General features: G+C 33.6%; 6 protein-coding genes and 1 non-coding gene across 9 annotated transcripts; 2 read left to right on the top strand and 5 right to left on the bottom strand.

The window, feature by feature from the left end:
• Nucleotides 1–335: 335 nt before the first annotated feature.
• LOC132052527 (uncharacterized) lies at nucleotides 336–3,301 on the bottom strand. 2 transcript variants are annotated; one of them, XM_059444108.1, is made up of 4 exons: nucleotides 2,999–3,288; nucleotides 2,820–2,902; nucleotides 827–882; nucleotides 336–722 (listed from the first exon to the last, which is right to left on the bottom strand). In XM_059444108.1, exons 1-4 carry the CDS (start codon nucleotides 3,168–3,170, stop codon nucleotides 644–646), a joined length of 390 nt encoding a protein of 129 aa, XP_059300091.1. In that variant the 5' UTR covers nucleotides 3,171–3,288; the 3' UTR covers nucleotides 336–643. The 2 variants fall into 2 exon arrangements, with proteins under 2 accessions (XP_059300091.1, XP_059300092.1); XM_059444109.1 differs by having other exon boundaries at nucleotides 637–722; nucleotides 2,824–2,902; nucleotides 2,999–3,301.
• A 1,544-nt stretch (nucleotides 3,302–4,845) lies between these two features.
• Nucleotides 4,846–5,340, bottom strand: LOC132053983 (protein AGENET DOMAIN (AGD)-CONTAINING P1-like). The gene has a single exon (XM_059446069.1). The coding sequence runs from the start codon at nucleotides 5,338–5,340 to the stop codon at nucleotides 4,846–4,848; it is 495 nt and encodes a 164-aa protein (XP_059302052.1).
• Nucleotides 5,341–6,869: 1,529 nt separating this feature from the next.
• On the top strand, nucleotides 6,870–7,086 carry LOC132055064 (small nucleolar RNA U3). The gene has a single exon (XR_009414527.1). It is a non-coding gene; the product is annotated as a small nucleolar RNA U3 (small nucleolar RNA).
• An 879-nt stretch (nucleotides 7,087–7,965) lies between these two features.
• On the bottom strand, nucleotides 7,966–8,514 carry LOC132053984 (protein AGENET DOMAIN (AGD)-CONTAINING P1-like). The gene has a single exon (XM_059446070.1). The coding sequence runs from the start codon at nucleotides 8,512–8,514 to the stop codon at nucleotides 7,966–7,968; it is 549 nt and encodes a 182-aa protein (XP_059302053.1).
• Nucleotides 8,515–11,556: 3,042 nt separating this feature from the next.
• On the top strand, nucleotides 11,557–12,968 carry LOC132052528 (uncharacterized). Its single transcript, XM_059444110.1, has one exon. It carries the CDS (start codon nucleotides 11,672–11,674, stop codon nucleotides 12,695–12,697), a length of 1,026 nt encoding a protein of 341 aa, XP_059300093.1. The 5' UTR covers nucleotides 11,557–11,671; the 3' UTR covers nucleotides 12,698–12,968.
• Nucleotides 12,969–14,060: 1,092 nt separating this feature from the next.
• Nucleotides 14,061–16,120, bottom strand: LOC132052529 (large ribosomal subunit protein uL29c-like). Its single transcript, XM_059444111.1, has 2 exons — nucleotides 15,777–16,120; nucleotides 14,061–14,398 (listed from the first exon to the last, which is right to left on the bottom strand). Exons 1-2 carry the CDS (start codon nucleotides 16,086–16,088, stop codon nucleotides 14,225–14,227), a joined length of 486 nt encoding a protein of 161 aa, XP_059300094.1. The 5' UTR covers nucleotides 16,089–16,120; the 3' UTR covers nucleotides 14,061–14,224.
• Nucleotides 16,121–19,042: 2,922 nt separating this feature from the next.
• Nucleotides 19,043–21,078, bottom strand: LOC132054634 (homeobox protein knotted-1-like 8). 2 transcript variants are annotated; one of them, XM_059446609.1, is made up of 4 exons: nucleotides 20,789–21,078; nucleotides 20,477–20,635; nucleotides 19,978–20,119; nucleotides 19,043–19,383 (listed from the first exon to the last, which is right to left on the bottom strand). In XM_059446609.1, exons 1-4 carry the CDS (start codon nucleotides 20,957–20,959, stop codon nucleotides 19,352–19,354), a joined length of 504 nt encoding a protein of 167 aa, XP_059302592.1. In that variant the 5' UTR covers nucleotides 20,960–21,078; the 3' UTR covers nucleotides 19,043–19,351. The 2 variants fall into 2 exon arrangements, with proteins under 2 accessions (XP_059302592.1, XP_059302594.1); XM_059446611.1 differs by having other exon boundaries at nucleotides 20,477–20,632; nucleotides 20,789–21,073.
• Nucleotides 21,079–27,817: the final 6,739 nt, after the last annotated feature.

Consider the following 27,817-nt stretch of genomic DNA (forward strand, 5'->3'; position numbering starts at 1 on the left):
AAGCTGCTTTTCTCGTTCATGTATCGGCAACTTTATGCTTATTAGTAGGTCCATTTCAGGTCCAACAAACACGTAGTTACAATCAATTTTTTTTTAATAATTTCATTATTTCAGTAAATTTTTGATATCCTTATTGAAGTCAAATAAGACTTTTATTTGAAAGAACTTGTATTCACTTATTTTAGTTTTCTAGTTTGGGATTATGCAGGAAGTTCTAATATGGAATGGAGAGAAGAATAAGATATATTGTGCATTTGTTGCGAAAATGAAGTTGCCTCCTATGCGACCAAAAATTAGTTAGTAATCCAGTTTGGCTTCAAAACTGCATTCTCAAGTAGTAAATTAATTCGTATTAATTGAATATTATTGATATTCATGAAAACATGAATTCTAGCACTCCAGCCAACTTTACAAAGTCTTGTAGTTTATGTCCTGAATTTACATAAGAGAGAACTGACGACATACTTGAATACATATAGGTGTGATGGCAGAAACCAATTACAGGTATGTTCTGTTTTATTGAGCAAACGAGAAAAAGCAAACTCGACTCATATAACACATTACACTACATTGTCTAAACGTTACGAGGCTCCGATTTAGCTACAACTAGCCTTGAATAATGAGTGGGGCATAGATAGAAAAGCTACTGGTTTTTGTATCTTTTTTCTACTTCCTCAATGCTCTGAATCTCCTTGTAGTACTTGCAAACACGATAGATACACCTTCAAACATAACGATCACATTGTTTATGCATTAAATTACAAAAGAGAGACACATCTCGAAAGTAAAATCACATATAAGTTCCAGAATGATTCTGTTGATATACCAGTAGAGAAAGCATGCTGCCAGACATAAGATAGCATTTCTTTGAGCCTTGAAGATCTGTATAACATGAGCAGACACACAAAAAGGAGGGAAAAAGCCATAAGCCAGATAAAATAACATTGATGCATCAATGTGTCTCTTAGTGCTATCTCTGTGCAAGAAAAAAGGGGGAAAGAAGAAAAGAATAGGGAACAAGTGTATTCATGCACCACACATTACATCAGAATGTTTCCCCAATTATCCAGAAATGCAAGGTTTTCTTAGCATATGGTTCTGGAAATCAGTCTTCTGAGTAATTAGGTTTTACCTAAGTAAATATTTTATAGTCTAAATTATCTGATATACCAGACTGATGTTTCCAGATCCAGGAGATTCTACATATCACAGGACTGAACTTAATCACCGGACTGTCCCTTCAGGGACATCCACTATTAATATCAGGGCCATTTCTTATTTCCAAAATGTTTACATATCACATGAATTTGATCCATGGTTGGCAGACAAATGAACAATAACAGTGCCAAGTCTCAAACAAAAAGGAGTCGGCAGATCCCTCGTCCCACTAGCAGCCATTAAATGTTCTCAGTCTCACCATGATGGCACCAATGACGTTCTTAAATAAAATAAGAGAACTGCAGCTGGAATACTTTGTTTTCCCCACTTTCATATTTTTAAGAAGTTAACATGTTTGTGCAGGAGTCTTCATCTGATATGCAAGATGTTATGTCAGAAGAAAATACAGAAGACTTGCAAAATGGAACAATCACTACGAAGGGATAGTCCACACCTTTCCCAAAAAACAGAAACAGTGTGTCGCCTTTAAAAACAGGAATTTTGAAACTTCTCTCTCTATCTCCCAAAATTCCAGAAGTCATATGAGAGAGATAAGACACATATGACGCTATAGGAAAAAGAGACTAATGAAATCCTTATCAATGTGGCAGTAATGACAATAGAACTAGACTAGTAACAATTGTTCCTTCTGCTGCTTAACTTTTCAAGTGGTACTTTACTGTTGCGAATTCTCAGTAAAAGTTTCAACAAAAGAATCAAGAAATCTTTCTGATTAGTCTAGAAACAAACATCCTCCCAAACGAAAGCTATGACATCCTAGTGTCAGGTGCTTCATTGACAGTCGACTTTGAGTTGAAGGTTTCCTTCTGGCTTGATGCATTAACATTAAGGTATATAAACTGATGAAACAGTAAGCACTTTCCCTAATTGAAATAAGTTATAGTCACTACCTTCAGTCCTTAATTTGTTAGGAATTTTACCTATTTGTGGTTTCCTAAGCTATGGGAAACTTCCTTTTCCTAATAGACCTGATATCTTATATGTCAGACTGTCACCAGTTCCTCAGTAGATTGTGCTTACACCTATCTTCAGATCTCGGAAATCTGCACTACAACATCTCTGATAAGCTCATGGCCAGATTACGATGAAACACTTCACTATTCCCATTTTTATGGCATCAGCATCCATCTTGGCTCTATAAGTAACACTCTATACAGCTACCTTACCTTTAGTGCCATCACCTACTAGAAAGGAAAAAGTGAGACTTATAGAAACTACGGAAGACCAATTTCTCAAATAATCTAATTCCATCACAATGCTCCCTAGACTCTTCCTGCTTTGACACTCTTCTGACCCGTGTTGACATGACACATGCAGTGGTCAGTACTTTGAACAAGAAGAACGCCTTTCGATTCCTCGACTATTGGCTATTGCTAAACTCATGCAGCCTAGAAGTAGTAACATACTTTGAACAAGAAGAACGCCTTACCTTAGCATTTCTCTACCTTATAACTAAATCAATAAGTAGTCAAATTAACTCATACACTTTCCAGTCTAATACCATAAATCACATATTTTCTTAACAATACAATAATTCATAAATTCAACACAATTTAAACTCGCCCTGTAACATTTACTACTACTCAAAATCGTTCCAGAAGCTTCCATATAGAAAAAAAAAAAAGAAGAAGAAAATTTACCGACTTGTCGTAGCGGTCTCTCTCAGAAGCAGTGCAAATCTCACCCGTACACATCAAACGATGCTCATTTTTCCAATAAATATCTAAAGGGGAACAAAAAATAACAGAAAAGAAATTCCGTAAGTCCCAATATCACGATTATTAAAACTAATACCCAAAAAAAAAAAAAAAATGGTTACCGAGGAGCTGAAAAGCAGAGAAAGGAACAATGAAAAGAGAAGGTTGAAGGGCGAGTGAAATTAGAGAAACGAAACGTGATTTTAGAGCTTTGGGAGATGGTAATGTCAGGAGAATAGCTATGGCTGCTTCTGCTGCTACCACGTATGTCAATATCATCCATTGCAACCCCATTTTGTTACCTTATTTTGCTATTTTTGGGTTTAAGTTTTGTGTGTTTTTTCTTCCTTGGTGTCTTCGCTGGTTTAACAGAAATAACTCTTTCTTAGTTGACAAGATTGAATAAGGTTCTTTTCTTCTTCACCCAACACTCGGATCAACTCATTAATCTACTTTCGAAATGACCAAATTCTCCTTTTTGTTTTTGCCTGGATGGATTGCATATTTGTTTGAAGTAACCAGTACTTTAAGGACGTTTGGCCATAAGAATTATTCACTTTTTTCCGGAAATTTTTTCACTTTTTTCAAACATTAGTGTTTGGCCATGAAAATTTCAAATACAAAACTTGTTTTTCAAGGTTTTCACAACCAAAACAAGTACATTTCAATAGAAAAAAATACTATTTGCAAAAATTATGGCCAAACACAACTTCTACTTCAACTCCAATTCCAAAATTCCAAAAAAAGTGAATTTTTTTTTTTTGATTTCTATGGCCAAACGCCTGCATTTTTTAAAGACTTTTTTGGTTCAAAAAGAATGTTTACTTACAAACCAAGAAAAAATTATTTTTATTTTTTAGATTTGTCCATATTAAATGTTAAGTGACTAAATCTCAACACCTATTTAATTAAGGATAGTTTAGTCAAATTATCTATTTTTATCTTGAAGTTAGTATTTTCTTAAGGGTGTGAAAATGAAGGAAAAACTTTTTTTAATTCGGAGGGAGTAGTGTTTAGTAGTATGACATAAGTAGGAAAATGGAGTGAGTCCCCTCTCTTTTAAATCGGAGGAAGTAGTGTTATAGTAGTATGACACAAGTAGGAGTAATATTTACAATAAAAATATTTTTCATGAGTACATGTTATTTTGTTGGTTGATTGGGAAAAAAAGAGGAACATCACTTTTACTTTCCTCACAAGACAAAAGTCAGTCTCCTAGGTTCACATAATTTGAGTTTCGACCCGCAAAAAATACCACATAAATTAGGACATGGAGAATATTATTCACTCCAGCCTACAACGACGGATTGAATTTCTTGGAGTGATTTGTAAGTTGATGCCTGTATTCTTCATATGAATTGGTGTATATTTATGTTTTCTTTTACACCTTTTTTGATAAGGGAATAGAAACACTAGCGGCAAACAGAAAATTACTAGAATTTGAGCTTCTATTTATGGGGGAAAGTAGAACTATTGAAAATCTGATATGTTCTTTTTGCGTCCTACTTTCAAAAAAAATTATTTTAGGCAAGAATTGTGGGAATTGTTTGCTTTAGACGTAACCTGTTTTTCTGGAAAATATCTCAAGAATCGTCATATTTTTCTTTTAAAAAAGTTGCTGATCCAACTTTAATATTTTACTTCTTATGGCTCGATCTATATTTTCTTTTGTATTGTACTACTAGAATGTTGATCCCTATTAGTACGAGAGAAAAATAATGCATCTTATTTAGCATTATACTAGTTAAAGTAAAATTCGAAATTACGACTATCCGGAAACGTATAATACGACCTTCAAGGCTACAATAACAAATTTAACTACTATATGTTAATTAGCATATCAAAATCTTATCAGTATGACAGTAAATGTAACAATTTCGCGACTAAACTTGAATTGCCATAAAGAGAATGATCAAGTCATATTCGTGTTACACCATAGCAAATAAAATATTGCTTGAAATCAAAATCCTTATAAGTCAAAAATCCTTCCTTGTCTTGGAAGAGATATCCACTTGTCATTAGACCATTCTTGATGAAATCTCAACACATGAGGAGGATGTGCAATGTCATCCGCAGTTGTAGGGAAGTAGACATAGTACTCTTGTCCTATTTTTCCACTGATAAATCCAAACAACCATCCATCATTGGAAAATACATCAACCATGTCGTACATACGGAAGTTATTTTGCGACATTATTTCATGTTGATGAGGTGGCACAGGGCGGACCTCAGCGGCAGTGACAATATCCTCTAGCGGCGCAGACTCCTCATCAGTCAACAGAGTTTTGAACTTGACTTTGTGATGATAAGCGCCAACGGAAGAAATAATAGTTGCTGTGTAGTAAGAACCTATGAAGCCGTATTCTTGACTTGCCACTTCAACTTCATCACCCTTTTGGAATACTTTTGTTGTTTGTTGTTTCTTGAATGCTATTGATTTTATTGCCTTTGACATCATCGCCATTCTTGATTGGTGGTGTTTCTCTAAGTTATTAGTTGTTGTTACTTTGATTGGGGCCATTGTGACTATACTAGAGATTGATTCAATTGAATGAAAAAGTAAGGAACTATGAAAGCCTTGCAAGTGAATTTATTGGAAGAGAAATTAGTTTCCTTAGATGAATAGGAATGGGAATTGTTTTTCCTATTTTGGTTTTCCTTGAATTACTAGGAACTGGAATTTCCATTTATTATTTTTCTGATTGTTTTTTTTTCCTTTTACTTTCCTAATTTATTATGGACTTGAACTATGGCAAGCGGAAAAGCTGTCAAGGAGTTCTTCCTACAGGGAATTGGGATGGTTTCTACGAAATTGATGATCTTCACCTTAAAACTAATTACTCCTTCAGTCCCATTTTAACTATCGATGTAGCTATTTTCACATCTATTTAAAACAATAAATATAAGATATAATTTACTAAGTTATTCATATTTAATAAAAGTAGATTGTTGTTTTCCTCTTCAATACGTGCATTCGTATCGTTCACCCCAAATTATTGGTGACTTAGTTTAGCAATTGAAATTGTATTCGAAGTCCAAGCGTGCACAAAATATAATGATCAAATATTATATTCCTGATGCTAAGTGTCTTGCTTATGAATGTAATCAGAGCAATAAGTAAGAAAAACATACTAGAAACTAATAAGAAAAGGGAATCGAGTAAATCTAATTGAGTTGTCTTTGGTGCAATTATGGCATTGTGACCGGAGAATTTATAAGAACTTGAGCGCTTGCGTTACAATTGTGAGTGTAATGCAGTGATAGTGATGAAAATCAGATGGGATACAAGTGAGGGAGGGGTAAATTTATAGTATAACCCTAAGTAATGTTTTTTGTATTGTACGCCCCTCATAATGATCATTATATACGTCCAAGTGGTTACGTACGTGGCAGAGAAACCACTGAGGTGAATCTCAATTTTTTCAAGAACGGTTGTTGATGCAGATCCTGACTGATCGGTGGTATATTTTTGGTCTAACGGTCTCACCATTTCGAAACTGGACGGACTTCGACTCAGTGCTTGACAAATGTCACTCTTGCTGAGCCGGACTTGATTGGACTTCGACTGTCACTCGTCATCTCTTGACTTGTTCAGCTATCAAACTCGCATTTTGATCCATACACTGTTATATTAAGGGTATAATTGAAAATAATTGTCAAAGTCCTTAAGTGATAGTTATTTTGGGATAACCTTTTTGAGCTAAAGTGACCGTTAATTTGGGAGGGAGGAAGTAGTACATAATTATCTTTTCTATAAAGAATTAAAATCCAGAAAAGTAAGCTCCATTCATTATGAGGTTTTTTAGTTGACATGGAGTAAATTTAACACAAATCTCACTGCTTTTGTTGCACTTGGACCAGTTGATTGGATCAGTTGAGAATTGGAGATTGCATACTTGGCGAAGTTGCGTCACGGGCGAACATATTACTCCCACATCGGCAGTGCAACACATAATCTTCAGCATTATAAGCTCCAATTTCACAAGAATGGGCACGACCTTACTTGAACAGGATCTGTTCTATAGGCTCGTACCACTGTATCCTTGAGTTCTAAGGAGACAGGAAATCAAGTCTGGTTGATGAAGCAAAGCCATGTGACCAGAGCGTGATTAACAGTTTCCATGAGTCCTCATTGAGTCGTGGTGCAGTAGATGATCGTTCTCGGACCTATTCTCAGGCCTGAGATGGTCTCATGGCTGTCTGACAGACCCACATTTTTTTTTCCCCAACATTTTAGCCACTTTAGCTTACTGCAGAGAACCTTAAGTCTTTGTTATTTAGTTCTCTTTGTTATTTAGTTCTGGCTATTCTTTAGATTCACTTGCAATTTGGGAAGCACATTCTTGTAATATACATGTTTAAGAGAATAGACATCGAAAATTGAAAATTTGGGCTTAGGCCTGGTCCCTGGGTAGTAAGGGCTTCTGTGAACAGATAACATGTTAAGGCCTCCTGTTTTATAGGTGTTTGACAAAATTCTTCAATGAATTAGGCTTTCTTTTATATTTCTAATGCATCTTCCCGTCTTTTCTATTCTATAGTTGGTTGAGAAAATTCTTCCACCAGGTGGGGTCTGGGCTATATGTTTAACAGAATATACATGTTAAATTCAAAATATGCCCTTGCTCCAAAATGAATCTCATGTTCATTAACCTGTTTGTTTATGTTGAATGTGTTTCAATTCCTTGCTAAATGTCAAGGTCATATGCTGCGTATCTCAAAAACATGTTGGCAAATTAATGTTTTACACTTGACTGACCTCAACTAGCACTTCACTAAGGGGTCTCTAAGAAGGTGTGACAAGCAGTTTCAGTTCTACATTTTAGTTCTACATGATCAACACTTACATCTGTATGTTTTGCAAACACTATATGTTTTGATCCCTTAAGTATGGAAGGTGACAATTCTGGAAAAACAGATCATAAGAAAAAGGAAAGAGAGAAAAAAATCAAATGGTTGCAACCATTAGAAATCAAAATCTTTATCAGTATTTACGACAATTTTGCAACTAAACTTGAATTGGCATAAAGAGAATGATGAAGTCCTATTCATATTACTCCACACTAAATCAAACATCTTGAAATCAAAATCAGTATAAGTCAAAAATCTCTACTCGTCTCGGAGGAAATATCCACTTGCCATTAGACCATTCTTGATGAAATCTCAACATACGGGGAGGAAATGCAATGTTATTCCCAGTTGTAGGGAAGTAGACATAGTACTCTTGTCCAATTTTTCCACTAATAAATCCAAACCACCATCCATCTTTGGAAAATACATCAACCATATCGTACAGACGGAAGTTGTCTCCTGCCATAAATTCATGTTGATGAGGTTGCAGAGGGCGGACCTCGGTGGCAGTGACAACATCCTCTAGCGGGGCATACTCATCATTAGTCAGTGTGTGGTACTTGACTCTATAATGATAAGCGCCAACGGAAGAGATAATAGTAGCTGTGTAGTAAGAACCTATAAAGCCAGATTCTTGCCTTGCCACTTCAACTTCATCACCCTTTTGAAATACTTTTGTTGTCTCTTGTTTCTTGAATGCTATTGCTTTTATTGCCTTTGACATCATCTCCATTCTTGATTGGTGGTATTGCTCGTAATTATTTGCTGCTGCGTTAGTTGGAGCCATCTACTGGAGATTATTGATTCAATTGAATGAAAAGTGAGGAACTATGAAACTTTGCAAGTGAATTTATAGGAACAGAATTTCGTTTCCTTAGATGAATAAGAATGGGAATGTTTTCTTGTTTTCTTTTGGTTTCATTGAATGACTAGGAATAGGAATCTCCATTTTTTTTTTTTAACACTAGTGAATTTATTTCCACAAATTGCAAGCCCGGCGCTTCATGGGGTATAAGTGTTATGATTTATCGTCATTAAAAAAAAATTAAAATATAAACATAATATTTATATTAATATTTTCAATTAAAAAATTAATTTATTCATCGACCAATTTTATCTTTTCTCCTCTTTTCAACATAGATCCAAGAAGTGTAGAATCTTAGAATGGAATTTCATTTAGGGTGCTACAACAAATCATAAGTAAATTTATAAAAAGACCAGATGAGCAATAATATATTTAAATAATATCCCCCTTTTCTATGAGAACGAAAACACTTTTAATAAATCACTTCAGGATTAATTCATAAATTTGATTTATTTACAGTAGATACTTATATATTTCGATGTATCATAATTATATATTGCTAATACAACTTATTTAAACTTTCATCTAACTAAGAAAAATTCAAGGAATATTTAAAAGTAGAAAAATAAAAAAGTAAAAATTACTAAAGGATAACAGGTGCATAAAGCATTCCAAGTTAACAAAAAATATTATTGATATTTGAATTTGCGTAACAATTCTTCGGCGACTACCCATAAGTCACATAAGCAGATTAATAGTTTTAACCAAAAGGAAACGTAACTAATAGCGGAAAAAAGTAAAAGAAGAAGGACAAGAGCAAAAAAATTCACCTCGACATCTTCAAACATAATATCCATCTGCTACACTTCAAAGCTAGCCAAAACCTCATCAAACTATATAAATAATGTCGTCAAAAAATAATAAATAAATAAATAAAATTAATTACCACTTGTAAATTCGAATATAATCTCTTGGAAAAAAAAATTATGTCTTTGAACTTCATTTGTCCTTCGATAGTAAGAACAAACTATTACCCATACGAATTTACATCTTTCACTTCATCATTCGCATCATTATCATTTCAAAAAATAATAAATAAATAAAATTAATCCGAATCTATAACTTTTGATACATGGTATATATATATATATATATATATAAAACCTACTATAAGAAATCAAAAAGTAATATCTTAGCTATAATTTTACAATACAACAAATACAATGCCAAAAATCTTAAAAGTTGAACCCATTAAATGTAAAACTTGGATCAAACTCTGATATTAAAGGACTCCTGAAAACATTCTACTTTGGTTGGTGAAATGTTCATGGTGCTACTTCTGCTGTGATGAACGACACATTTGGCTGAATAGGTACTTATATCCAATTTACTTGGTGAATAGTAGCTGGCTATGAATTCTTTATTCTCCATTAAATGGAATGTAAAAACTGAAAGGGTGTGTCCGTTCTATACACAGAGAATGTGAAAAGGTTATAACGGTCGGTCATAACAGCCATTAATCTTTGCACCATTTCTTTCTTTTAATGTAGTCATGCTATTATATTAAATTATTATTGGTCAGGAAATTGAGTAAAATGTCAAAAAATTGACAAAAAAGATAAATAGCAATATTGGAGATAGAGAGGTACCACATCATCTTGTCTATGCCTATCTTTATATTTTATATATATAGATTCCTAAGTTATTTGGGACTTGAACTATCAACTATGGCAAGGGGAAAAAACAAGAAACCGTTAATTGCCTTTTCTAATATACCTGGTTAACTATGGAGAGTTACAGAAATGAGATTAATTGTACATTTCTTAATAAGTATATATTTTTCTGTTATGATTTATACTATCGTGTTTCTCTTCGGTAAATTAAGACAATCACCTTCTCGTGCAAAGTCCATGTATCATGAACTTAATTTTATACTATGTCTAGGAAGAATTGTTTTGATGTACATCGTTTAACAGGTATATGATCCCTCTTCTTCATGTATTTCATATTGGCGTTTGATATACGATAGGAGTCTACATCTAACCCCACTACAGTGGTGACTTTTGATCTGAATTAATAATAATAATTAAAAAAAATGTATACCACAAGAAATTCAACATAAGAAAGATCTGACGAAAATACATTATTTTTTTTCCTCCAATTGTTATTCCAGTTTGTTTATTTTCCAATCTGCTTCTACTAGTAACCCTTTCTTTTCTTTCTTTTTCCTTTGAGTTTCCAACACTTATCCCACAAATCCATCCTTTTTTATATTGAATAAGCATGTAGAAAAGGTCAAGTCATTTACATAAGTTGTAAAGTCAACTACATTCAAGCCACTTGTGATGAAGTTGCTCCTCAACCACTTATAGCTGAAATTTTTCTTATAATGCTAACTTGGGTGCACCTCGACCATTTATCAGATCAGATACCTACTACCTCTCAGTATATGTACTAAATAAAGAAATCTCCCAAGCTGTTTTGGTCTCTATAGGGATTTGAAACCTAACCTCCCATAATTTTCACTCATTTTATTGATTGCTAGGTCACACCCTTGAGTTGCAGCTTACTTGTGCATCATTATTGGTGGCCTCTGGGTCCAAACTTAGAATACTATTAATGTCATGTGGTAGTACTATATACGAAAGAGTAACATCTAATTTATTGCAAGTGAAGTCGAGAATACCAGGTAAATAAGTGTATTAAAAGTAGGCCAACACTCCTCCAATACTTCCTTTCCATAAACCCATGAAGAAATTATTTTCCTTTCCTTCTAACAACATTATCTGAAAAACATGGATGATATGCTTTAAAATACTTCTAATGTATCATATTCTTAATGAAGAAACTAGAGAGCCGCCAACCATCTCCCATACCGACTGAAAATTTGAAGTAAACAGCCTAGAAGAATCGGTCAAAGAAGAATAATCAATGCTGTTTACATAACTGCACATCTCAATCAATGACAAAAACCGTGTTGGCCGTTGACTTAATCCCAAAAATTCCAAAAGTCAACTGCTGCCATTCTGTCTTTAGATACAGTTCATCCCCTCATAACTTCCTTTTATAACATTTAACATTTCCAAATCAGATTAATAAGATAGGAGAATAGGAGAAAAGTAGAGAAAAAGGCAAGAAGATGGGAAGGGTTAAGTTGAACAATGATCCAACTTCAAGCTTAAAGCACTTTAGTCATCCACATGAATTACAGTTATGCACCCAACTCCAACATTTAATCCCATGTTCAGGATGCAAACTTCCACCATTAGGTCAAATGTACATATGCAGGCCTTGCAACTTCACTCTTCATTTGAGCTGTGCTAAATTCCCACAGCTGATTACTCACCCCTCTCATCCGAACCACCCTTTAAACCTACTCCCTACGTCCAAATACCCCGGTGGCCAATTCAACTGTGATGCTTGCAAGCAACGTGGAAACGGCTTCAGCTACCATTGCAGTCATTGTGAGTTTGATCTCCATGTGATATGTGCATCTAAACCCCTCAAAATCACACACCAATTGCACCAATGCTCGCTCGAACTCACCTTCAAGAATCCTTATGCTAATGCCAAAGGCTTCTCTTGTGATGTATGCCACAAGATTGGAGCCAAGCAGTGGCTTTATAGATGTCCCGCTTGCGAGTTTGATGTTCATTTGGATTGCTTAATTTCTGCCCCTACACTGACAGTTCAAGTACCAGCTTCACAGCCAACTGCCCTCCAACACCACCATTCATTCCTGGGGCCTACTAACCAATTCCAGCAGGCTACTATGGGTACACAAGCAAGGCCAAATCAATTGATGCATACTGCAAGTACAGGTGCAATAACTAACAACCATTCCCTACAAGGCCAAGTGAAGCCAAACCAGTTGTTTCATAGTGCTAGTACAAGCGCAGTTCCACAGCAACAGTTCCTGCAACCTCCTATTATTCAAGGACAAGTGAGACCCAACCAGTATATGCAGCAGCCTCAAGGGGCAAACAGCGGTTTTGGGAATGGTTTGATGAATGCTGCAATTCAAGGACTTGTAGAAGGTGCAGCTCAGCAGGTTGGTCAGACTTTCATGCAGGGGATCATAGGTGGTGGTGACAATAGTGGTGGAAATGAAGGATCATCAATCCTGGGAAGCATTTTTGGTGGCTCGTCCGACACGCAATACTAGAATTGCATATCTTTTTCTTTCCATTTTACTTGTCTGAGTAAACCAGGTTAGATTCGGGGTCAAATATAAAACTCCAGGATCGATTACTCTCTTTGGCGGGGGCTTTTATTTTTGGTTGAAAAGTAGATACATGCTTTTGTGTCTTGGGGCTTGGGTTGTATGCTATTATCACTTTGTCAAAATCAACGCCATTGACAAAGCTTGCAGTATTGCACAAGTAATAAGTCCTCTTAAGACTGTTTAGATGTTATTGATTCTACTATATTATTGAGATTACTCATTTCATTATTCAGAATGAAGCTTGATTACTGAGAATGGAATGAGGCAAATGTGAAAGATCCACCACCATTTTCCCCTTTGTTAAGATGGATGATCCTGACCCAACATCATCTCAAAGCCAATAGTCAGATGCTTGGGGTTCGTGGTCAGAGATATGACTTTATAGAAAGATAAACTTCTTTAAATGATAATATTCCATGGAGAGGTTACCACGATCCTAGCAAACAACATTACAATCTGCATAACATTATGTATTCCACATATCAATAACATAAAGACATCTGCATTGAAGAAAAGCAATTGCAGTACAGTGTTAAGGCAACTTAGTTACGAAGAAGCACGAAATAGTGAGTCAGAGAGGAGTGGGCGGGGCATTAGCCATTGACATGTTTGAATCATATCTACATTACAAGCTATCCAGGATAAAGACCCTGTATCCAACTAAAATGGAACGAAGAAGACTGTACAACTATGTATGGAGCATCTTATTTGCATACTAAAGGAGCAATGGACAAAAGGAAACTATACTCTTTCAGAAATATAAAATCAACATTTGATAACAACTGCATCGAGGAAATTAAAATATGGGATGTATCCCTGTTTCCTTCCCATAAGTGAAGGACAGTTCCATAATCCACAAATAACAGTAATTACCCGTCGCCCAATTTCCAATAGCAGCATCAGGCCTAAAATTTACTTCATATTTCTAATTTGGGCATAAGTTTAAGGCAAATTTGCCATTTATTCCCCAATTTGAAACAATTATTTTCTTACTGAAATGTACACATATTTGCCTCCAACGTACAATCTTTGTAGCCAAGTTAAATCAACTTTGACAGAGCGGATATTAGTCTTTTCAACAGACTGTCTTTGATTCGACTTAGGTGAAGTTTTCTTCAACCCAGCCTTGTATTTTACTACTTTTCCTTTCCCAGGTAGGTGAGATGGTCCAAATTACAGGAATCTTCTAGATGATATTTTGTGGTAGTGAATATTCAGGAAAAAATTAAGAGAACTTGGCAGAAGCATAAACAGATTTCGCCATTCAGGTACAATTTTGATTGGAAGAAAATTGACACCATCCTTAATGATTGAGAACATAGTAAGAATGATCACTAGCAGATTAAGTTGGTTTAATACAAAAACTCAGGAGCAGTTATCGACTATACGTATGGGGAAGCAACCAAATGGGAGGAGAAGCGAGAAAAGAAAATACAACATTTGCCTGCTAATTTAAGTGTCTTTAAATCAGGTAGATTCCTTAGCTTCTTCTGCTGCCTCCTCCTCTCGTAGTTTAATCAAAGAGGGGGGTGGTCTAGGGACAATGCTTTTCTTCCATTTCTTGTCAAGCTTCCTTGATATCCTCTTGTTAATCCCTTCTTCAAGCTCTCTCTCCCTTTTAACTGTAAGCATCCTTGCAATCTAACAGATTGTGTAAATCCACATCAAAGTGAGGTAAAATCAGACCAAGAAGTAAATATATGAGGAAAAGGAGCCTGCAATTTCTAAAGTACACAAAATGGGAAAATGAGCATGATTATACATTCATGAGAGAATGTAATAGTAAGTGGTGGAATCACCCACCCACTGTGAAGTTTGAGCTTTGTGTACGGCTAGGGGTCTCATCTCCACTCAATTTGATTACAAATGATTGCAATGTATTATCAAAAGTGTTATGTATACACACACACACAAGAGGCAAATAGTCTATCAACACAACCACTGGTTATATGAATAATGCTAAAAAAAAAGAACAGCAAAGAACGCAAATGAATATTGGCAGAAGCATTTAAGACAAGTTTTTTAACAACATTGAAACCGCTTTAAGCCGCTGATTGTGGCTATCTGGTCTGGCTGAATGAATCTATAAATAGGCAAATGGTCAATCAACACAAGCACTGGATATGTGGGTAATGTTAAAAGAAGAATAGGAAAGAATGCATAATATATTTATTGACACATGCATTTAGGACCAGTTTTTGAACAACATCGAAACCCCCTTACGCTGGTTAAGCTGCTGATTGTAGCCATCCGCTCTGGCTGAATCAATCTATTCAGATAAAAGTTCTGGTATTGTCTCACATAAATCATGAATTCATTGTATTGAGTAAATAGACACAATTGCGAATTTACTCACACAAAAAGTTAGACTCACGACAAGATACAGCAGTTTCAGAACATTGTTAAATTCACAGGAACATCTACAGCCAACTAAGTCTTAAAATAGTTAAAGCTCACACAGATAAGGATGAGTAATTGTTACCCTATGAAGTAGTCTAATGCCACAATGCAACTATCACTCAGTATCTATAGCACTAATGCCATGAACAACGCGAACAGCCAGTGAAGCTCTACTTCACAGAGTTAATTGTCTCTCTTGAGTTTCAGATTCCAAATCCTGTCCTATATCTCTCAACTATGTCCTATATTTGCAGTGCTATTTTCAGTCCTTGCTGCAAGACACAAGGAATACTTGCCATGTTCCTACTTCCTTCTACAACTTAAATGTCACGAATTGGATTTCAATAAAACTCCACACACATCTCAATCCACAAAGATATCTCCGCTGTGTTCCTAAATTTTGAAATGCTTAAAATTTTCTTCATTTTTAACTCAGATATGCACCTGAATCTAATAATTCAAATGAGGTGACATCAAAACTAGGGAAGTACACAGCAGAAACTTCACAATTACTAGTATCATTTAACAGTGAAATTATCTAACTCCGTAGCAAGAACTTGGTATGCAACAGGCGCAAATAAAAAGGAGTAAATATATATAGAGCAAAATCAGAGAGTACCCTTTTGCGCATTCTGAGAAACTCACTGGACTTAAACTCATTTCTAGCAGACCTTTGAAGACGAAGCATAAAGAGCTCTCCTTTAAGATCAACAATCTCTTCTTGAAGCTCTTCAGTACTTTTAGTTCTTATTTCCTTCAATTCCTCTTCTCTCTTCGACATTTTCACCACCAATGACGAAACGGACGCGTTGGGTGCACGCGCCAGGGTGATTTTAGGAATCCTAATGCCATTGAAGGAGGACTTGGAGATGTTAATCTTGGAAGTGAAGGAAGTAGTGCCTGAAGGTGAGGTAATGGATAGGCTCATCATCCTTTCTAATCTTCTACGGTTGCCTGTTGGGGATAAGGGGTTCTTCACTTTGGTGGATATAATATGACAACATAGACAAAAATGGTGCCTTTTGTTTTGGAGTAGTTCAAAGTGATCCCTTGAATATACTTTTAGATCATTTTGGTCCTTGTAGTTTGGCATGGTAAAGTGAGTATTTTTGTCTCACAAACTCTGAATGTGATTCAACGGGAATTGTGAAAAAGAAAGTTAGAAACACCAGGAAAGTCACGGCAAATCTCAAAAGCAGCAAAACCAAAAATTACATTAGATATCGTAAATGGATGTTCTAATTTATGTGATTTTCTTTCTTTTTTAGTCAGTTTTAAAAAAGAATGCCATATTTATGTGTTTAGTAATGATTTAATTTTAAACTTCTCATTTTACCCTTAATGAAAATGAGATGATTTATAGCCACACAATTATTTATGACTTGTTTTAGACCATAAGTTTTCAAAAGTCTTCATTTTATCTTCTTAAAATTCATTCCCGATCAAACACTATCATATAAATTGGGACACTGGGAGTAGGAGAAATTGTACCTCAAAAAGTTACACAATACTCCGTGAATAGACCAAAAAAAAAAAAGAGAGAGAGAGAGAACAAAAACTACACCTCCAAATATGAGTTCATGTAAACTTCTTTATTCACAGTTTTCGCCAAAATCTAACAATTAGAGTTTATTAAATATTTGATGAAGATCAAAAGTGTTCACTTTTAACTAGCAAACTTAGGGGTCGTTTGGTTGGAAATAAGTTATTCCGGGATTAGTTATTTCACCCTCCCACAGGGATAAAATAACACTACAATCTCGGGATAACTAATCCCGGGATTAGTTATACCGCGGTTTTATCCTAACCAAACATGAGGATAAACTCATCTCAAATATAATCTCGGGACTATTTATCTTTATTCCTCGTACCAAACGACATTAACACTACATGTAGGAATATATTTAAAGGGAAACTTTATTGAATCAACCACAAATTAAACATAAGGGACCATTATTTGGCATTGTCTTGATATAATTAGTTAATTACTCTAATATAATTTTAATTCTTGTATTCGTTAGTTATAACTTGTATTTGTTGTTATTCATGAATCCTAATATAAGCACCAATTGCTTAACTTTGACTTGGACTTAGAAGGAGGGTATGAATTGTTAAACATTGACTCGCATGTGATGCTTTTGGTTTGCGGACAAGTTAGACAAAACTTATGCTCGTTATGTTTTTTTAACAAGACAAGTTAGTATTTGATTGAACATGAATCTATTGATTTTAAATTAATTTATATATTTCATTAATGATTAATAGAGAAAAATGTTATTTTAAGTAATAGGGAGAAATTATCACTACAATCAAACTCGTCATTGTTAATGCATTGTTTGATTCTTATTTTTCTTTCCATATAATTAATATGTATTCACATAAGTTATACAAGATAAAATATAACAAAAACAACAACATACCCATACCTAGTGTAATCGCTATAAAATAAAAATACATATGTTAGTAGTACTAAATATTCATTAATTTTTTTAAGTACTATTCTAATTTGCTATCATTATTATCTATGTAAATGTTTTTTTTTTAAAGAAAAAGAATCCACTCTCCAATACCAAATACGTACTGAAAAAGGAAAGTAAGTTTTTTTGTTTTTGCGAAAGATAGTTTCTGAGATATGTTTTTGTACTTTACATTTTAGTGGATTATATTTAACCATATTTGGATTTTGATCTAGATTTTCAACACTTGTTCCTACTAAACTCTGCATGAGCTGTAAATTCACCATGAACTTTAGACTTGACTTTTTGCCCTACTGCTATATAAAATCATAATTAATGGATGGAGTGTTGGCATCTTTATTTTTGTCCGAGTGTGCGTAGTGTCACTTGAGTATACTACAAGCCACATGAATTTTTGGCTAAGGCAGCAAGAAGCATGCCTGAAGGCTGAAACTGAAAGGAAGATCACTAGTAAAGGTTACAATCTGACAAGACTGGACAGGAAAAGGTTTTGTGCAAGAAACTAGAAGCACGATTTCTAGCGAGCTAGGCTAACCAAAAAAAAGCACACCTTAGGATCAGTACTTATCTGATGGGATTGATGTACATCACTAACTTTTTATCTAATTGTTGTTATTTGGGTACATAATCAAGCATTGCAAGTGTTCATTTTCTTAACAAGAAGTTGGTGTGTGATAAATACTCCTTCATTCTTAATTAGAGATCTAGGTTTCAAGTTTTAAGGAAATACAGTTACCTAATTGGTAAGGAGTGTTATATCCCCTAAAGTGAGATTTAGTGGTGCAAATTCCAATGAAAATCAAGTCCCAAAACGGATACCAACTCGGGTGGCACAACAAAAGAAAATGTTCATTTTCTTGTTCTTGGGTGCAAACGCTCATGTTCGAGAAGAGGGGTCCATAAAAGTGAGACCTAGTTCAAATGTTCAACTTGAGTCGAGTATAACTAATAGGTTATGGGATGATCCATTACTCAAACTATCCTGATTAAAGCAAATTAAATTAATTTTGCATAGTTTTGGTTAGCAACTATGTAGTGACTCAATCAGTTCTATTTTATTTATCCAAACTTGAACAGACGCACCCAATATTTTCCCCCTTTGACTATTAAATTTGAGTTTTGATCTATCAAACAGCCCATCCAACGCATGTTCATGTTGAGCTGGGTAGGTTTAATTATGACCGACTGATTGATTAATCGATCTTGACCCAAAAACATTTAGTATATACTTGTTAGATCTTAAACCATTATTGGACCAACCCTCTCAACAAGATCAAACTTGAGCTAATTCATGACACTCCTACCCTGTATTCATTTGGCTGTTTAATCTCATACATCTAAAGTTATCCCCATATGTTAAGCAATTAAGTGTAACCCAATCAACTTTACCTCATAATTAAGAAGAAGGTAACACTTAAAATTAAATGTATAACATGATGGACATAACTAATGGATGTAACATAGAACATGAGGACTTTTACTCAACAAGCCTTTCGTATCTTGATCATATCAGAAACCATTCGACCAGCGCTGTTGGCAGTCCTCGTCATTAATTAACATGATGTGCTACATCAAAAAAGAAAGCATACATATACAACAAAGAAAATTCCACCATACATACATTACTTAATATAGGTTTAGTAACTTAAATAATTAAAAGATGCTAAATTGTGAGCTTATAGAATCTTGGCTCTATCAGCTTCCTTCTGCTGCCATCTCATTTGTCACCATGGGCTTTCATCCCCTCTCCTAAAAAAAAAAAAAAGAACCAATTTCAGATTTCTAGCCTTATTTTTCCCCCAAAAGTACTTATTTTAAAAAAAGTGAGGTGTTTGGCCTAGCTTTTGGGAGAAAATAAAAAAAAAAAAAAAAAAAACACTTTTTTGAACAATACTTTTGAGAAAAATACACTTAAAAGCACTTTGTAAAAGCTTGGCCAAACACTAATTGCTGCTCAAAAGTACTTTTTAAATTAATTGGCCAAACACAAACTGCTTTTAGCCAAAAGTACTTTTTAAAATAAGTTGTTTTTATAAGCTTGGCCAAACAACCTAGACTGTAATTGACAGATGATCATGTTGTGACTTGTGAGGGAATTAAAGCTGTGAGTCAGTGAACAATTATACCATATTTGTGATGAATACAAAGTGCTTGGTTTACCATTTATGAGGATGTTTATGCCTAAATAAAATGTAACACTATGTACTACATTATCAAATTCAGTTTTATCAGCATGAAGATTGGCATTCCTTCTTTCTTTGTTTACAAAAATAGTAGGAGTAGTAATCTGAATCATGAAGTGTGTGCTTTAACTAGTAAAACATAGAACTAATATAATCTTACCAAAAGATGTGGTAGAAGCAGAAGAAGGAAGTTCCATGAGTTCACTGAGCTGAGAATACATATGATTGATGAACTTTAGGGACTCAAAGTGAGGTTCCTCCATTGCTTCTTTTAGCTTGCTCAGAGCCACACAATATGCTTCCTGTCCACATAATAATTTATCCTTAGCTTACTACAGACCTAAAAACCTAAGTAGTATATAAGATATAATTGTTTATACAATTAGGCCACGTTATCAAGTGATCATCTGAGAGATAATATCCGCAGGGGCAGAGCTATAGGGGTTATAGAAGAGAGTTCATCTGAACCCCTTTGCCGGAAAATCAGAGTGTATAGAAGGTCAATATCCTCAGTGAATATCATGCCTCCACCACTGAATATATAGTCCATAAAATGGGATTATAACTTGAAAAATAGTTGGGCGAACTGTAGTTTTTATATACATATATATAGTAATGATTCTCAAACTTGGAAAAAGGAAAAGGAGAGTTAATGTTACCATGAAGTTGTCCAGTTCAGCAGGTTGATCCATTGTGAGTGAGCTGAACTTATTGTTCAATTCTGCTTGATCCATTGTGCGTGTGATAGGTTTCTTATACTTTGACAACTTTGCTTCAGCTTTTTCAATTTCAGTCTCGCTGATGCCCAAACAAACCTGCTAATTATAACTCACAGCAAAATTTTACAGGAGTTTAGGTGAGAAATTGAAAATTATTACAGTAGGTTTTGAAGATGGAAACAACACAAGAAAAAGATACTCATAATGGAACAATTCATGCAAGTAAATGCATTTATATAAAAATAAAAATACCTTCAAACAGTCCAAGTGAGTCTCAACCAAAAGATCATACAAAGAGTGGCAAGAAATTTTCCTCTTAATTTCTTCTTCATTATCTTCTTTCACAGATTCACCTGATCTAAAACTACAGTAATACCCCTTTTCTTCCTCTCCATCTTTAAAATTGTCACTTTTTGTCTCCATGTCCAATTATGTAGAACCTAAAATCTAAAACTATACAAAAATGCCACAGCTCAACAGTCCACTTTTATAGATGGAAAGAAGTAGGGTTGCTTGAAATGACTAGTTATAGGAAAAAAAGGGAATATAGCAAATTATATAAAGCTCCAAATATTTGGAAGCAACTGATTGACCCATGCATGCACGACCTATTCTATCAGTCAGAAAGGCAACACACTCCTATCCTATCATATACAGAGAGAGAATATGACTTTTTTTCTGCCTTCATATTTTTATCTCTTTTTTGCACTGTCGAAAGGAACATTTCATAGGCTTCTTGGATTCTGGACACCTTTGATAGTACTTAGTACAATTTACACTATGAGCCGGATGGGCTTACTTTAAGCAGCTTATAAGCTGCAAATAGTTTATAAATAAATAAAAATAAGTTGAACTATCAACTTATTTGGGCTACCAAAAAAAATAAGTTAAGCACAAAATGATTTTAATTTGAGTTTACAAACACTTAAAAAACTTTAAAAAAATTTATAAGCGAAACATAATCCAATTCATGGGCTCTATGATGAGTCAGTTCTTACTTTGTTTTCCATGTTACAGTGCCCCCGGCCCGCTCTCTTTAAGTGATACTCTGATGCAGAATCAAAATTTTTAGTTTATCAGTTCTATCTAACACATATAATTAGGGGTGGAGCTGGAAACCAACATAGAGGTTCGGTTAAACTCAATAAATTTATTTAAACCATGTATTTATATTAAGAAATCACGAAATATACTATGTAAATTAAACTTAGAACTGATCAAATACTAACACCTGATGTCGCTATCCTAGAATTTGAAATTCATAAAATTCAAATCTTGACTTCGCTTGTGATTATATAACTAATTAACTAGAGGCATTGTTATACTAGTATAACTTTTTTACATCATCGATATAAATTTATATATTGTAATATGTTACTACATGTTTTATTTCATGTATTTTACTAATTTCACAAATCATAATATTTGAAGACAGAGAGAGAAGGCATCCAAACTCGTTACTGTGGAGAAACTGTATTCAATGTTCTTTTCCAAAATATGTCTTTGTCAAAAGTGTCATCACTATCTATGGAGTATTATGAGAAGAAGAATGTTGTTATCACTGTTCATTGGTTCACGGACTCTTGCAGTGTCACATTGTTCTTTTTTTTTTTTTTTCCTCACCCAGTGTTCCGTATCCGTATTGGAGCCCAACTATATTCGGATTCGCGCCGCGTAGAATCCCATTCGGGGGGAAGCGCTTCCTACTAAAGATTTATTTCATACCAAGAGCTTGAACCCGAGACTTTTGGTTAAAGGAGAAGCAGCCCCATCCGCTGCATCACATCGTTTGGTGATAGTGTCACAGGCTTCAATGGGGTCCGAATGTGCTCTTGCAAATGTACTTTTCACCTTGTATTGTGACTCATTCTTTCCTTCTGGATTAAGTCGTTACAATAATTAATTAATTTTGTTCTTTGGTTAGGAGCTAAGTTATTCATAAATTAAATTCTGTATAAGTAATACTTTTGTTTATAATATTCTTTTGTTACGTATAAAATTCAAACACCTATACGTTGTGTGGTACGCAATTTAGAAACCCGCATAACTAATAAATTTATAAGTTATGAGGGAATCTATGTATTATTTTATGTCAGATAGAAGATGGAATAACTAACGCATGAATAACTAAACCCTGCATAACTAATCAAGGCATAAAATAATGGAAAATTTACTTGTCATAACTACTTCTAAGACCTATTTATGAATAATAACTACCTTTGATTTTATTTATTGTTCATAGCTAAAATATTTTCTTAAATTACACATCATAACTAGTGTCAGTTTTCTCTTTTAAATTAGTTTTCTCTGCTCAAATTTATTTCTTGCACCCTTCTCTTTCTCTCTCTCTCTTACTTTTCACCGTTGTATCTGTGACTCATTCCAAATATGTCAAGTTCTGGAAAATTAAGTGTGAATGACAAGAACAATAACTTTCTTGAATTAATCTCCGCAATTCGTCGAATTTCGAAGAATAACACTAGAGAGCTCGTACCCCTTCTCGATTTAGTTATGGAGGCAACTCTTCCGTTGTTGATGTTGCTATAAATCGATTCCTTTGAAACTTTTAAGTTTCTACCGATTTATAAATCTAAGTAAGAAAAGGAGTGACGTTTTGGTTTGTTCTTTACTTTTTCGACAATGCCACTTCTTCTCTTTGGCGGTGGTTCACGGTGGTTAGACGCATATCCACCTAAGAGTTGTGGAGCTTTCAAACAGTGTTTGATAAAATGCTTCAGTATATTTCAGTATATTTCGTTGTATTTCAATGTATTTCTAATTTATGAAACAATTTTCTGATATATTTCATTGTATTCCATTGTATATATGCATACTACAATTTTATATTTCTTAAACAATCAACCATATTTTATTGTATTCCGGTGTATATTTTTACGTATTTGGAAGTATTTCTAAAAGTTTGGAATGGAGTAATTTGGAGAGAGAAACGTGGGTTATTATGGAACTTCAACGATTATGCGTGATACATGGTTGATTTAATTTGATTTACCATTTAAAATGAAAGAAGAGAACTATATATACCTATTTTGACTGCGATTTTATATTTCTGTATTTCAAAAATGCGAACTCGGTAGAACTTTGTATTTTTGTGTAATTTCAAAAACGCGAAATACAACGAAATATAACAAAAACTAGCTACGATTTGTAAATATAGAAAAGTAGCTATAAATTGTTAGAAGCTGTTAAAAGGTAGCTGTTTATGTAAGTTTCCCTAAAATAATACATAAATTCCCTCATAACTAATCCCAAATAAAAATAATACATAGATTTCCTTATAAGTAATTCACGCATTACTAACACCTGCATAATTCTAGTCAGCAACCAAACGACCCCTTAAGCACAAAAATATAGTAATTCAAACTTTTAAGATTTGTTTATCTTGGAAAATATTTTTTGTCAGAAGTTGTAACCTGTTCTTTTCGGCATTTGTTTAGCATATAAATGGATTTTATGGGCCAAGCATTAGTTCGGATATAAGGTTTTTTTATTTATATAAACTGAGTTTAATGTTTTCTAAATATTTTTTGGCTTAGAAATCAGGTGTCAAGTAATTAAGTGATCGATATATGACTTTCTGGCTTGAGTAACATTTTGAGTAAAATTTGCAAAAAAATAAGTGCTTTGTTTGAGAAAAAAGAGATATCTTTATTCACCTCTTTTCAATAGTCCAGTGACAGTTTAATCACTGTACTCTTTATCTAAACCATGAAAAAGTAATTAAAAAAAAAGTGTCATTTGTGATCAGGAAACTATTTTCCTTTTTGTTCACCATGTTAAATAAATGTTTTTGACCATGGTAGCTATTTCTAAAATAAAAAATAAGAAGAATTGCTTATATATAGAGAAATACCATAAAACTAATACAGTTATTATTTTTGTAGAATTATGTTCCATATTAGAAATGAAATTTTAGAAAATATCTTATACACTTTAAGCCAAAAGAAGTTCGTGATGATATAATTGTAATTGACTAAACCTATATATGCATATCAAAATGGGACCTGATATGATTCAATTGTTGGATGACAAAGTTAGCAGACGGCAGGTACTACAGAATACAAGAATAGTGACTAGCGGTAAAATTGTCCTCCTTTTTTATGTGATATAGTTTTGTCTTTATTATATAAAAATAGAATAACGTACTTTTTTGTTTAAAATAATTTGCATTTTGTCACAATGGTATGATTTATAGTTATATGGTATGATTTATAGTTATATATATGTTCATGACTTATTTTAGACCACTAAAAAAAGTTTAATTTTCAATTAGCCAAACACCACCACATAAATTCAGATGAAAAAATAATCTTGTGAGCGCACACTATATATCGACAATTCAAGTTAATTAATCATTCTAATAAAATATATATTAGCTTGTTTGATCAAGCTTTAATTGTGAAGCTAAAGGTGTTTTTTTTTAAAGTCCTTATTTTAGATAGTTGAGGTGTTTGATCAAGTTTTTTTTTTTTCTCTCAAAAAATACTTTTGAGTAATAGGGGAAACTATTTTTCAAAAGTTGAAAAATAAATAAATTTACCATGACCATTTTTGGAACTTATTTAAAAGAGCTTTTGAATTAATTAGACGAACACGAATTGCTATTTTTTAAAAGTACTTCTAAAATATTTTTTAAAATAAATAAATTATGGAAGCTTGACCAAATGGGATATTACTCACCAGCGTTTTAAAAGGCGTGAGCGTAAGGCGAGGCGTTTTACATATGCCTCGGCAGGGCGTAAGCCCAATGGGTATTTGATTTTTAATATTTTATAAATTACTACATAAACAAATAAATAAAAAATACATTAAAATTATTAATAATAAAATTAATGGAAAAAAAAAAAAAAAAAAAATATATATATATATATATATATATATATATATATATATATATATATATATATATATCTATTATTAACATGATAATATTTGCACGAATCTTGAAAAAGTAAATAACGTTAAGATGCATTACACCAATAACATGACTATTATGAAACATAATTAGAGTTGTAAAAATGATACTCTATCCTAATAATTCAAAGATAAAAAGGACAATAATATAAAGTTATTGTTTTAAAACTTAAAACTAGACAACAATTTAATACTATTCATTATAATACAAATAGCCAGAATAGAGTTTTCCAAACATTATCTAAACTAGAGCCATACCAAAAGAAATTCTAAAACGAAAAACTATTTTGAAAAAATAAACTGAAGAATGCTAAAAAGATTTTGAAGAAAATAAAGCATAAAGTAGGAAAATGCAAGCATAGAAAATAAAGTAGGAAAATGCAAGCATAGAAAATATAGTAAGAATTGAAGGACAAAACTCTTTGCTTTGTAGTTTGCCTTTGCATACAAAGGTCTATCGTGTATCTGTTACTTCGTAAACAACAAATAGAAAAGATTATGAAATTCAGATAAACAATTAGATTTTTTTTTTTTTTGACTTTTTGAGATTTTTAGTTTGAGAATTAACCATGAGTTAACTTTTGAAAGAAAAAAAAAATTATTAAGCAATTTTGGCTCAAATTTGAAAAAATTCTCGGGGCTTACACCTAGGCGAATGCTCGGAAGGTTACTTTCGCCCTGCACGTATGCCTCGGGGCGTTTTTGGTACGCCTCACCCCAAAAACGCCTGTTAAAACATTGTTGCTCACATATGGTCTGCTAACTAGTTGTAATTGATATGTTGCGACTTACTATTGGTTTTAAACTTCAGTGAGCCTTGAAGCTCGCCCCAAAAAGGCCTTTTAAAACACTGTTGCTCACATATAGTCTGCTAACTAGTTGTAATTGATATGTCGCAACTTACTATTGGCTTTAGTTGTAATTGATATGTTGCGACTTACTATTGGTTTTTTAAACTTGATCGGTCGTCTTCCCCAGCAAAAAAACGCCTTTTAAAAACACTGTTGCTCACATATGGTCTGCTAACTAGTTGTAATTGATATGTTGCGACTTACTCAGTCGGCGCCTTAAGTTGAGAAGGTAGATTTACGAAAGTTGGCCTAATTTAAGTGCCATGTGATTGGGAACTTAGACAAGATGTCCCGGAATGACATAAAATGACCCTTTATTCAACAAGCAATAGATAATATCTGACTTCATATATAGTGTGAACACAGGTATCATAATAGGTGAACTGTGTGGAAGACATCCTGATACTAATCATACAAATATATTACAAAATCCTCAATTCTCATAACATTATATTGCTTAGCCCACTCTTGGGACCAAGAGAGAACAGACGAGCGAAAACCATCGAGAGGAGATTCAAGAAGCGTAGTTTTTTCGTATATAGTTGATGAGTATTTTTGTCCTACTTATTATAAAATGACTAAATTTAAATACATAAATAGGCCCTCTAATTTGGCCTCAGCTTTTAAGTATGCCCTCCAACTTTGGGTGTGCATAAGTAGGCACCTCACATTGTCTCCACTTTATCAGTTGAACATTTTAACTTACAAAATGATCATATAGGCACCTCCAAAATTTATGTATCACGTCAGCATTTGTGTTTACGTATTCAACTTTTTACAAGTTGAGGTGCATACTTCTGCACACCCAAAGTTGGAAGGCATACTTAAAAAATAAGGTCAAGTTTGAGGGCCTATTTATGTATTATAAACCACAGCTAAACCTTTATCAACCGTCTTAAAAATGATTATTAGCTAATTCAAAAATTTATGCTGGGTATCTTTCCTAAGGACACCCACTTAATTTTTGACCTTATTAAGATAACTTTTATATATTTAAATTTTCGTTAGGAAATTGCTTCTTCTTCCTCATTCTTCCCGTTGCTTATTTGTGGTTGTAATTGTGTGGATAATGTTTCATTATTAGGTGTATATTGTTATGGATTTGGTTGGTTGGAAAAAAAAAATTAAAGAACATAATTATTGAATTTCTTGAGCTGGAAAAAAACTTGTTGAAGAAGACAAAGTGGATCTACTAATTTTTGAAGGTTTGCGTGAACCTAAAATAGGAAATTGTTGGGTTGATACTTTTAGAAGGTGGTTGTATTTCAAAATTGGTGTCATTTAGAGTTAATTTGCATGATTGTTAGGATTTTGGCCATAAATCTTGACAAATCGCTAGGATTTTAGCCACAAAATGCTGAAAAGATTTTCGCGACTCGTTAGAATTTGTAGCTAAAATTTTGACGATCATCATAACTTCATGTTAAGACAAGTCTCGTGACTAATATCCTGACGATTTATCAAGATTTATGACCAAAATCACGACGATTACCATAAC

This window comes from Lycium ferocissimum, chromosome 4 (assembly GCF_029784015.1).
Source record: "Lycium ferocissimum isolate CSIRO_LF1 chromosome 4, AGI_CSIRO_Lferr_CH_V1, whole genome shotgun sequence".
In the NCBI taxonomy this organism is placed as follows: Eukaryota; Viridiplantae; Streptophyta; class Magnoliopsida; order Solanales; family Solanaceae; genus Lycium; species Lycium ferocissimum.